Source organism: Physella acuta, unplaced genomic scaffold, assembly GCF_028476545.2.
Source record: "Physella acuta isolate Inbredline_101_S28 unplaced genomic scaffold, ASM2847654v3 ptg001618l, whole genome shotgun sequence".
In the NCBI taxonomy this organism is placed as follows: domain Eukaryota; kingdom Metazoa; phylum Mollusca; class Gastropoda; family Physidae; genus Physella; species Physella acuta.
This window is the reverse complement of record NW_026733132.1, coordinates 333,923-345,253: the sequence shown is the minus strand read 5'-3', so window position 1 is coordinate 345,253 and position 11,331 is coordinate 333,923. Positions and strand designations below refer to the sequence as shown.

Here is an 11,331-nt window from a genome sequence, read left to right as displayed (position 1 = left end):
CTGTTAGTGTCAAAGGCACTTAAATACAAGGTGGTTATATTTTACAAACGTTAGCTAGAGCAAGTTGCGTAAGGCAAGTGCTGGCAGGAACCAAAAGAAAAAGTTATTGATAAATAATTTGAATTGATCAGAGCACGGCGTGAATGGAAGCGATTCAATGGTTGTTTGACAAGCGGCACAACTAGCTGAACAAACAGGGTGTGACCTGAAGGTCACTACCACCTCTCACCCGCCCACTATTTCAGCAACGAAAGTTGCCTTAATGAACTGATCTAATGTGAATTAAAAAATACGAGCCGGCCCGCGGCATAACATACGCCGCTATTTAGTTGTTTCTAATTTTCAATAATTCATAATTTGTGAATTCGACAGTACCAACGCTGACACTGAAAATATTTCTTTAAAACACTATAAGTAGCTCGTTAAGGACCATAACACCCCCCCCCCCCCCCCCCCCTTCCTTCCCCCCCCCTTCCCCCCCCCCTTCCCCCCCCCTTCCCCCCCCCCTTTCCCCTCCCCCCCCCCCTACGTTTAAAATCGTTGGCTCTGCTTGTAAACATTGAACACGGTTTTAGTGAACACAGCTCACTAAAACCATGTAGGGGTGGGGAGGTAGGGAGAGCGTTTGCAGCTTGTTTTCTAACGGCTCGAAGAAGAGAATTATATATATAGATTTTTATTCTATTCGGCCATAATTCGGACTTATTGTGAATAAAACAGAAGTTATGGTGGACATAAGAATAATATACTTGATGTGTATTACAGTCAATAGACCAACACAAGTTGAAAAGTCAATCTAATTATTTGCTTTCTTGTGGACGAAAACTGGGACACACTTTTCTTCAAAATGTATGCATAAACCCGATTAATGAACATATTTATGTGCATAACAATGTGGCTTTTCCGTAACTCAGTGCGCGGCATTGAAAGGTCGAACGGTACAAACTATCCCATAGACTGACCAAAGATCATACAGCACAAACTGTCCCATAGACTGACCAAAGATCATACAGCACAAACTGTCCCATAGAATGACCAAAGATCATACAGCACAAACTGTCCCATAGACTGACCAAAGATCATACAGCACAAACTATCCCATAGACTGACCAAAGATCATACAGTACAAACTGTCCCATAGACTGACCAAAGATCATACAGCACAAACTGTCCCATAGAATGACCAAAGATCATACAGTACAAACTGTCCCATAGACTGGCCAAAGATCATACAGCACAAACTTTCCCATAGACTGACCAAAGATCATACAGTACAAACTGTCCCATAGACTGACCAAAGATCATTCAGTACAAACTGTCCTATAGACTGACCAAAGATCATACAGTACAAACTGTCCCATAGACTGACCAAAGATCATACAGTACAAACTATCCCATAGACTGACCAAAGATCATACAGTACAAACTGTCCCATAGACTGTTCAAAGATCATTCAGTACAAACTGTCCCATAGACTGTTCAAAGATCATTCAGTACAAACTGTCCCATAGACTGACCAAAGATCATACAGTGCAAACTGTCCCATAGACTGACCAAAGATCATACAGTACAAACTATCCCATAGACTGACCAAAGATCATACAGTACAAACTGTCCCATAGACTGACCAAAGATCATTCAGTACAAACTGTCCCATAGACTGACCAAAGATCATACAGTACAAACTGTCGCATAGACTGACCAAAGATCATACAGTACAAACTATCCCATAGACTGACCAAAGATCATACAGTACAAACTGTCCCATAGACTGACCAAAGATCATTCAGTACAAACTGTCCCATAGACTGACCAAAGACCATACAGTACAAACTGTCCCATAGACTGACCAAAGATCATACAGTACAAACTGTCCCATAGACTGACCAAAGATCATTCAGTACAAACTGTCCCATAGACTGACCAAAGATCATACAGTACAAACTGTCCCATAGACTGACCAAAGATCATACAGTACAAACTGTCCCATAGACTGACCAAAGATCATACAGTACAAACTGTCCCATAGACTGACCGAAGACCATACAGTACAAACTGTCCCATAGACTGACCAAAGATCATACAGTACAAACTGTCCCATAGACTGACCAAAGATCATTCAGTACAAACTGTCCCATAGACTGACCAAAGATCATACAGTACAAACTGTCCAATAGACTGACCAAAGATCATACAGTACAAACTGTCCCATAGACTGACCAAAGATCATACAGTACAAACTGTCCCATAGACTGACCAAAGATCATACAGTACAAACTGTCCCATAGACTGACCAAAGATCATACAGTACAAACTGTCCCATAGACTGACCAAAGACCATACAGTACAAACTGTCCCATAGACTGACCAAAGACCATACAGTACAAACTGTCCCATAGACTGACCAAAGATCATACAGTACAAACTGTCCAATAGACTGACCAAAGATCATACAGTACAAACTGTCCAATAGACTGACCAAAGATCATACAGTACAAACTGTCCCATAGACTGACCAAAGATCATACAGTACAAACTGTCCCATAGACTGACCAAAGATCATTCAGTACAAACTGTCCCATAGACTGACTAAAGATCATACAGTACAAACTGTCCCATAGACTGACCAAAGATCATACAGTACAAACTGTTCCATAGACTGACCAGATTGGGTGGCTCTCTACTGCTGTAACAATAGGTGAGAAGAGGAATGTGGAGGGGAGGCTTTACAGCCTAAAAAAAACTCTATAAACTCAAATATTTTACATTTCACTGTTATTAATGAACTAGCCGTCTGTATGCCTTAATTATAGGCCTATATATTTTAATGTTAGACTTGTTTGAGAAGAATGTTTTATAAAACAGTTATTGGTCAAAACGCAATGTTGAACGATATTAGTGACAAAGCAAAGAAATAACTAAATAGCTAAAAATCCGTCACATTAAAACTAACATAGGCTACCAATACTATTAGAAAAACCAAATGATATACATTATTAGTTAACACAACACCATAGTAAATGCACACTGATTAAGATACTTAAATGATTTAGTTAAAAACCCGGCTGTTCAATGACCGATACAATGGTATACATTTCATAGCGTACGTCTTGATAAGTAGATCTATAGATCTAAATTAAATTTGAATGAAATAGTTCATTTCTTCATATTCTAAAACTAGTTTAGTGAACTGTCAGTAGTTTAAACATGATGTCACATTTTTGCGTTCTTGTCACAGCATAATTTAAAATGTGTTTCTACATTTGGATATGCCTTTATTTTTATTTTCCTTCTTTAAATAAAATTAAGTTTATACATTTAAAACATCCAACATATTATTTTCAACAAAAGTCCGTATCTTTAAGTTCTCCATATATCGCTGAACATACTGATCACATAGCCTCAAAAATGTTGCGGACAGAGAGAAAGAGAAGTACGCACATGGGCTTTTATATATTAGGATAATGTTGATGTAAAGAACAAGTTTATTAGACCACTTAAAGTTGTTTGTGATTTCTAGAGATGAGACTCCGGCATTCTTCTGTGAGCTGTCAGCTGCTGCTCGGAATTTGCTTTGGAGCAGCCCTCGTTCTACTGTACAACAACCTAATCTTTACCAAGCCAAACGTGCAAAATGACAATTTAAAGAAAAGATTTTTTTTTAAAGGTACATAAAGTGTGCTGAAGTAGAGTATGTGCTAAAATGGTCTTGTGTTAATGAACATATTTATGTGTATAACAATGTGGCTTTTCCGTAACTCAGTGCGCGGCATTGAAAGGTCGAACGGAACAAACTATCCCATAGACTGACCAAAGATCATACAGCACAAACTGTCCCATAGACATGGTGCATTTTTTAAGACTTACTTGAGTTTTGTCAGTTTTTTGTTAAGGAGATATAAGTTCAGAATCCCGCTGTGCTTGGAGTAGAATTTGCTACTGCCATTTGGTGCAACATATCGAGAAAAATATTGACGATGGTCCTCATGTAGGGAGGTTTATTTAAACAGTCATTTCGTCCAAAGCTCTTTTTTTTTCATTCTTCGTTTGTAATTGTATTATTAAAGTAGATAGCTAATTAAGTATGAGGTGTCAGCAAGATTTGGGCCATTCGGACTTCAGCCTTCTTTTCTTTCTGGATTTGCATCCAAAAAAATGTAATCGAAAGATCTAAATTCGTCGATTCAATGCGGTTGATTGGACGGTATTTTCTTTTTTTTTTCTCACAAAGTTTGCTCTACTAAAATATCTTTCCTAAAAAAAGATAATAATTAGATACATACTACCTTAAATGATCGCATACAATACAAGAAATACAACACAATTTAAAGATGTATCTAGATTATATATATATATATATATATATATATATATATATATAATATATATATATATATATACATATATACATATATACATATATACATATATACATACATCAATAGTTACATGAAATCCCGCTCACTTTTCATAATATTATCACATATCAAACCCCTGGTTATATGCCAATCCTCTTTTACCAAAAACCTCTTAGGGGTCGTCCATAAATGACGTCACACTCGTAGGGGGAGGGGGTCCGTAATTTTGTGACGGGTGTGTGATGAGGGGGAGGGGGGGGGGGGGGGTTCAGATAGTGCGACGTCACACTTTTGCATTATAAAAAAGCAATGTTAGAAAACGAATTTTAGACGTTATTTCGCGTTTTGGAAAACTGTTTTAATAAATTGTAGTAGGAAATCATTAAAATACTCTATTTTGACAGAGTTCAGACAAGATTTTAGAAAAAATATCGATGTTTAAATCGAAATTCAACTGCAATTTTGATGGATGTTGTAGGCGGAGGTGTGTTGCATTTGGGGGGGGGGGGGTGTCTGGCTTTTTGTGACGACGTGTGACGGAGGGGAGGGTGGAGGTAAAAATCGTCCAAAAAAAGCGTGACGTCATTTATGGATGACCCCCTTAATATGTTTGTGAAAGTTTAGTTTATGATGACATTAACAAATATTTGATTAACTAAAACATAACTGTAATTCAACAGATCACGAGACAGAGCAAGTTCTATATGAAGTTGTTCAAAAAATTTGTCATCAAAATATTTCGAGCGGTCCAGGTCTTTACCAAACTAGTAAGTTTGTACACGCACTAGATCTTGATTCCTAGCTGATATAAATATAGAAATTTTACGGTAAAGTCGGCCAATGCACTCATTGGCCAGTATCACCTCCCATGGACCAAATTCTGAAACTTTTCTTGATTTTGTGCGACATTCCAAACTATTATGATCACGTGAACTTTTATGAAATTTAGTTTTTCTTCGCCTTCAACTTCCAAACGGTTCCACATTTTTGTTGCCAGAAAGCATATTTTTCAACCAAAATTGAATATTTTATAACGTGTGTAAGAAGTACAAAATTACTTCTGGTTCCATTAAAGCTAGAAATTTTTTTTTTAAGTACCAGTAATATAATAGTAATTTTAGCAAACACTTTTATTTTAAATTTGGAATAGTAGAGTCAGGGTGTTGTGGTGATTGGGGATGTTATATTATTTAATATAAATACAATACTATGCTATACACCAAGCATACACCATATATCACTATTATGTATTTTCATCATGCAAAACAGTTGTTCTGACATGTATTGTTTTACTCTCCCTGGCCATTCCGATTGATTTCAAGGAGAGGTTGAGGGCAGTTTTTCAAAATAGTTGAATCAATAAAATAATTCTAAACCTGTTTCCAACTACTTATATTCGATACAAAAATATAACAATGAGTGCAAACGATGGTTCCCAAACGGCTTTAATTTTTACAAATGTAAATATAATTTTATCTCTTGCCATTTCTAAGTGCGCCAACCTCGCTCAGCACACTTCAAGTGCACTATGCAGAAAAAAATCGAGCCTTGTTCGCAAATATCCCCTTCACCCCTCCCCCCCCCCCCAACCCCACTCTTACCTAAATACACTCATACACACAATCATACGTACACGCACACACATTCATTCATTCATTCATTCTTTCATTTCTTAATTCGTTCATTCGTACATTCCTTTGTTCGGACATTCCTTTATTCTTTCATTTCTTCATTCGTTCATTCGTTTATTTATTTATATACTCATTCATTTATTTACTTATCATTTATGGGCGAATATAAAATTTTACACAGACAGACCGCAGGACAGACAGTCGGTCGGTCGGACGGACGGACCGATGGACAAACGGACAAACGGACAGACGTACAAACAGGCAGGCAAGCATGTAAACAATGTAGTTGCAGATGTAGACGTGTATGAAATTTGGTCAACACAGAGAGAGAGAGAGAGAGAGAGAGAGAGAGAGAGAGAGAGAGAGAGAGAGAGAGAGAGAGAGAAAGAGAGCGTGATAACTGTAAGGAATTATTCCTTGTGTTTTACTACACATAACGCGTGATTTCTGGAACTCAACAGACCGTATAGGTGTATCTTTCAAGGTTGTTCTGTAGGACAGTTTATTCACCTTTTTTATACACCAAGTGCTTGACTTGTCAAAATGCAACGTGCTACGGGAAAAAATGTGTGTTCATTTATTCATACTGTTCATATTATGTTCATTTGTTTGATCCCTGAATTATTTGTTCTGTTCTTGAACTATTTATTTAGGTCCTGGAAGTGTAAGTTTTGTCCTTGAAGTAATTGTTTGACCCCTTGTTTATTGCTAATGGCATTTGTTTTGTCCGTTGTGGCTTTTGTTTTGACTCTTGAGGCATTTTTTTTTCCTGAATGTATTTTATTTTTGTTTTTGTTAATAGACTTCTGAATAAATACTTAGCGTTCTATGGTATTTTTTAATACCTAAAAATATATGAATTAAGAACTAATTTTGACACAGCTCTTAATATGTTTGTTTTTTATTTGTTTAACAGAACCATCGCTTGACACATCTGATATTCGGAATAACGTCGAGAACATTCCTCCATACTACAACGTAACGAGCTCTAGATATTATTAACACATTGCGCAATTTAATGTTGAGTTTTAATTTTTAATCTAGTCTTGTTTGATCGGATGCATCTGTATGATGATATCTTGCAATTAATATGCCTCCAAAATTTATCAAATTAATTTCTTTCCACCGTTGTGGGTGTATTATCACAATACAAGTTTGAGAAGATTGTCCGATAAGAAAGCTTTACTAGAAAGGGCAGAGAACCCCCGCGTTGAGAGAAATAATTTTTTTAACCTTATAAATTTTAACGCCTCCTGACTTCATTTGGAAAGACAATTTTCTAGTAGGCTCTACAAATTCTACAGTTAAATAATCAAGACGATTTTTTTTCTTATTCGTTACTAATAGCCCTATGTGTTTTAAGTTTTAAACTATTACCCCCCCCCCCCCTCCAACGGAAAGAAAGTTGTTAAAATGCTGACAGACAACATTTGTGTTATAAGTTTGAGGCTTTTAGTCCTTGTTAGAGTTTTTAAGATTTTTACTTTAACATGGTTGGTCCTGCTTACGTAGTATGCCTAGTTTGATAGTTATTGTTTGTTTGTTTATTATTTTGTTGTTTTGTTGTTGCTCTTTTTGTTATTGAACATCTTGTTTGAAATGAAAAAAAAAGAATGACGTGGTTGCAGGATTGGCCAGGTGCAGTCAACAGCTGGAGGAATCACACTCGGCTTGCTTGCTCCAGCCTGGGTATCAACACTAATCCAGCTGAGATACAGCCCCATATGGTCGACAAGGTGCTGGTAGATGATCAACACAAGGTAACTACTGAGTCCCCTCCCCAACAAGATAGCTAGTACTGTACCCCCACTCCAACAAGGTAACTAGTACTGTACCCCCACCCCAACAAGATAGCTAGTACTGTACCCCCACTCCAACAAGGTAACTAGTACTGTACCCCCACCCCAACAAGGTAATTAGTACTGTCCCCCACTCCAACAAGGTAACTAGTACTGTACCCCCACCCCAACAAGATAGCTAGTACTGTACCCCCACTCCAACAAGGTAACTAGTACTGTACCCCCACCCCAACAAGGTAACTAGTACTGTACCCCCACCCCAACAAGGTAACTAGTACTGTACCCCCACCCCAACAAGGTAACTAGTACTGTACCCCCACCCCAACAAGGTAACTAGTACTGTACCCCCACCCCAACAAGGTAACTAGTACTGTACCCCCACCCCAACAAGGTAACTAGTACTGTACCCCCACCCCAACAAGGTAACTAGTACTGTACCCCCACCCCAACAAGGTAACTAGTACTGTACCCCCACCCCAACAAGGTAACTAGTACTGTACCCCCACTCCAACAAGGTAACTAGTACTGTACCCCCACCCCAACAAGATAGCCAGTACTGTACCCCCACTCCAACAAGGTAACTAGTACTGTACCCCCACCCCAACAAGGTAACTAGTACTGTACCCCCACCCCAACAAGGTAACTAGTACTGTACCCCACCCCAACAAGGTAACTATTACTGTACCCCCACTCCAACAAGGTAACTAGTACTGTACCCCCACCCCAACAAGGTAACTAGTACTGTACCCCACCCCAACAAGGTAACTATTACTGTACCCCCACTCCAACAAGGTAACTAGTACTGTACCCCCACTCCAACAAGGTAACTAGTACTGCACCCCACCCCAACAAGGTAACTAGTACTGTACCCCACCCCAACAAGGTAACTAGTACTGTACCCCCACTCCAATAAGGTAACTAGTACTGTACCCCCACTCCAATAAGGTAACTAGTACTGTACCCCACCCCAACAAGGTAACTAGTACTGTACCCCACCCCAACAAGGTAACTAGTACTGTACCCCCACTCCAATAAGGTAACTAGTACTGTACCCCCACTCCAATAAGGTCACAATTACTATGCCCCCCTCCCCAACAATGTAACTATTAATATTTTTTTTAAATTGGGGGGGGGGGGGGTGACACATTGATGTGCTGCATCGAGTAACACCCGACCTAGCGACGCCATTGTTTGAAACTTCATTCTCTGAATATTGTTGTTTTAAGGTACTAGTGCTGAAAAAATACAGTGTACAGTCCTGTGATCTATTCTTGTATTTTAAAACAAACATCTTTAAGAACGTGTTATAGAATAGGTTTCTGTTAGTGGAGATTGTTTGGGCTCGAGGGCCACTTTGTGGCCGCGAATTTTAGCGGAGGGCCGCGCCGTTTAAAATGATTAATAATCTATCGTTTTAGGTGCGTAAAATCGGCCGAGGCTAGTAATGTGAAAAAATGTGACTTATTATTATGGCTTTAATACAAGTATATTGTGATATATTTGTGTCAAATATAATAGATAATTACCAAAAGTAATGTCTAAATATATACAATTATAAATGTTTGCACTAACAATTAGTGCAAACATTTACAATTGTTTGAAATTTAAAACATATGTTGTTACGCCACTGTTTTACATGAAGTGGGGCATCATCTTATTTTGTGTTGTATATACGACACTTTTAAAAAATATATAAAGCATTAGTTCCGTTAAATAAATTTCAACAATGTAAATAGTATTAATACTGAGAGTTAAGTTACATACTAGGTCCTACTTGCTCTGTTAGGTTGTATTTAGGAAACAGTGAAGTTACTAAGACATATTTCTTTTATGTGAAACTAAGTAGGTCTATCTATTTTGGCCATTGAACTGACCACAGTACCTCTTCTTATGCCGAGATAACAGAAATAGATTATGTCTCATCTGTCCTAATGACCACTGAGCTCGAAACAGTAATTAACATGTTTTATATATTAGCTAGGCCTACATACACTCGCTCATACAAATAAAAATGTGTTTAATTTTTTAATGCCTAATGTTTGCACTTTAATTTTCGTCTCTAGATCCTATACTGTCAAATCGCAAAAGTTGCATCTACAAATATTGGAAAAATATTTGCAGTTATAGCAGGCAAAACGAATAGTTCAAATCCCAGTCAAATCCCATCCGAGGACGTCCATTACAAACTGAATAAGCTGCAGGCACACCTCAGCGCATTACCGCTGCCAGAAATAATTCAAAGAGTGAAAAACTATTATAAATTCGTCTTCGTCAGAGATCCTTTTGAACGCCTAATATCGGCGTACCGAAACAAATTCTTGAGACCGGCGTCTAGTTACTTCGCTTACTTAAACAAAAAGCTTGTGTCAAAGTATAGAACTAATTTAACAGAAACAGGTGGTGTAACGTTTACAGAGTTTGTCAGCTACTTGCTTGACCAGGAACGGAAAGTTCCTATGAACGGCCACTGGCAGCCCTTCTATGAGCTTTGTTTCCCGTGTCAGATCAATTATGATTATGTGGGAAAACTAACAAGTTTCGGGAAAGACATGACCCATATATTAAAAGAAACGAGACTAACTGGAATGGTACAGATTTCCAATGAATCAACAGTGCACAGTTTTCATAAAACAGATCTGTTCTTAAAAAAATTCTACTCCCAGTTGTCCAAACCTGTCTTAAGGAAACTTTACCAAATGTATTTTCCAGATTACGCTATTTTTAACTTTCACCTTCCAAATGTTATTAAAACGATGTTAGTTTAATTAAATGCTACAGTCTAACCGGAATACGTGTTTTTTTCACATTTTCCTCTTCAAACCTGTTTAAGAAGTATTCATTCAGCGATTGTTTGTGCATTATCATTAAGAAAACCTTAAGATTATAACGTAACTTATTTGGCCAACGTTAGTTGTATTCTAAACCACAAACACTATTTGTAACTGTCTTTTACTTGTGAGGTAACTAACACTATCTGTTTTATTACTTATGGCATTTTAACAGTTCGAATGGCCCTTGCAAGTTTACTGTGGCAGGGAGGGGACTAAGAGGGAGCGGGGGGGGGGGGGGGGGAATTGTTGGGCCCAAAATTTTTATTTAAAATGTTATTTATGATTCTTTTGTTTTGTTTTTCCCTTTGTTTTTTTTAACCATTGTAAAGGTCGAGTACTCTTTCTCCTACCATCAAACATTCGCTATCGACGGCATAATTCTTTGGGGGGGGGGGGGGGGGATTTATTAGTATATTTAAAAGAAAATTAATTACTTTCTCCTTTCTGTTATAGAAGAAGTATAGTAATCGTTAAAAAAAATCGAGATTTTTACAAATCTTGACGTTTAACACCTCGCTGAGTAGGTAAAATGTTTTGCAATTTTTGTCAGATTGTCTGTGAACACGATAACTTGAGTACCGTTACAGCCAGGGTGATATATTTCATATTATATATACCTTTCAGCGTTTTTGGGTAACCGGAAGTGGAACTTGTCTTACTGTTAATTTTCAAAAGCCTATAACTAGTATAACTTGAATACTGTTTCAGATTG

The 11,331-nt window shown here is 37.7% G+C and overlaps 1 protein-coding gene across 1 annotated transcript; it reads left to right on the top strand.

Moving 5' to 3' along the window:
* Nucleotides 1-713: 713 nt before the first annotated feature.
* LOC131929351 (carbohydrate sulfotransferase 11) lies at nt 714-10,817 on the top strand. The gene is made up of 6 exons (XM_059285468.1): nt 714-849; nt 3,521-3,667; nt 5,039-5,125; nt 6,906-6,967; nt 7,618-7,749; nt 9,852-10,817. The coding sequence occupies exons 2-6, from the start codon at nt 3,523-3,525 to the stop codon at nt 10,551-10,553; spliced, it is 1,128 nt and encodes a 375-aa protein (XP_059141451.1). The 5' UTR covers nt 714-849; nt 3,521-3,522; the 3' UTR covers nt 10,554-10,817.
* Nucleotides 10,818-11,331: the final 514 nt, after the last annotated feature.

What these genes read in the sequence shown, in the direction of transcription:
- LOC131929351 (XM_059285468.1), top strand. Translation starts at nt 3,523, where the DNA reads ATGAGACTCCGGCATTCTTCTGTGAGCTGTCAGCTGCTGCTCGGAATT. An exon ending in TCCAGGTCTTTACCAAACTA is followed by an intron (nt 5,126 to 6,905) that starts GTAAGTTTGTAC and finishes TTTGTTTAACAG; the next exon opens with AACCATCGCTTGACACATCT. An exon ending in ACATTCCTCCATACTACAAC is followed by an intron (nt 6,968 to 7,617) that starts GTAACGAGCTCT and finishes ACGTGGTTGCAG; the next exon opens with GATTGGCCAGGTGCAGTCAA.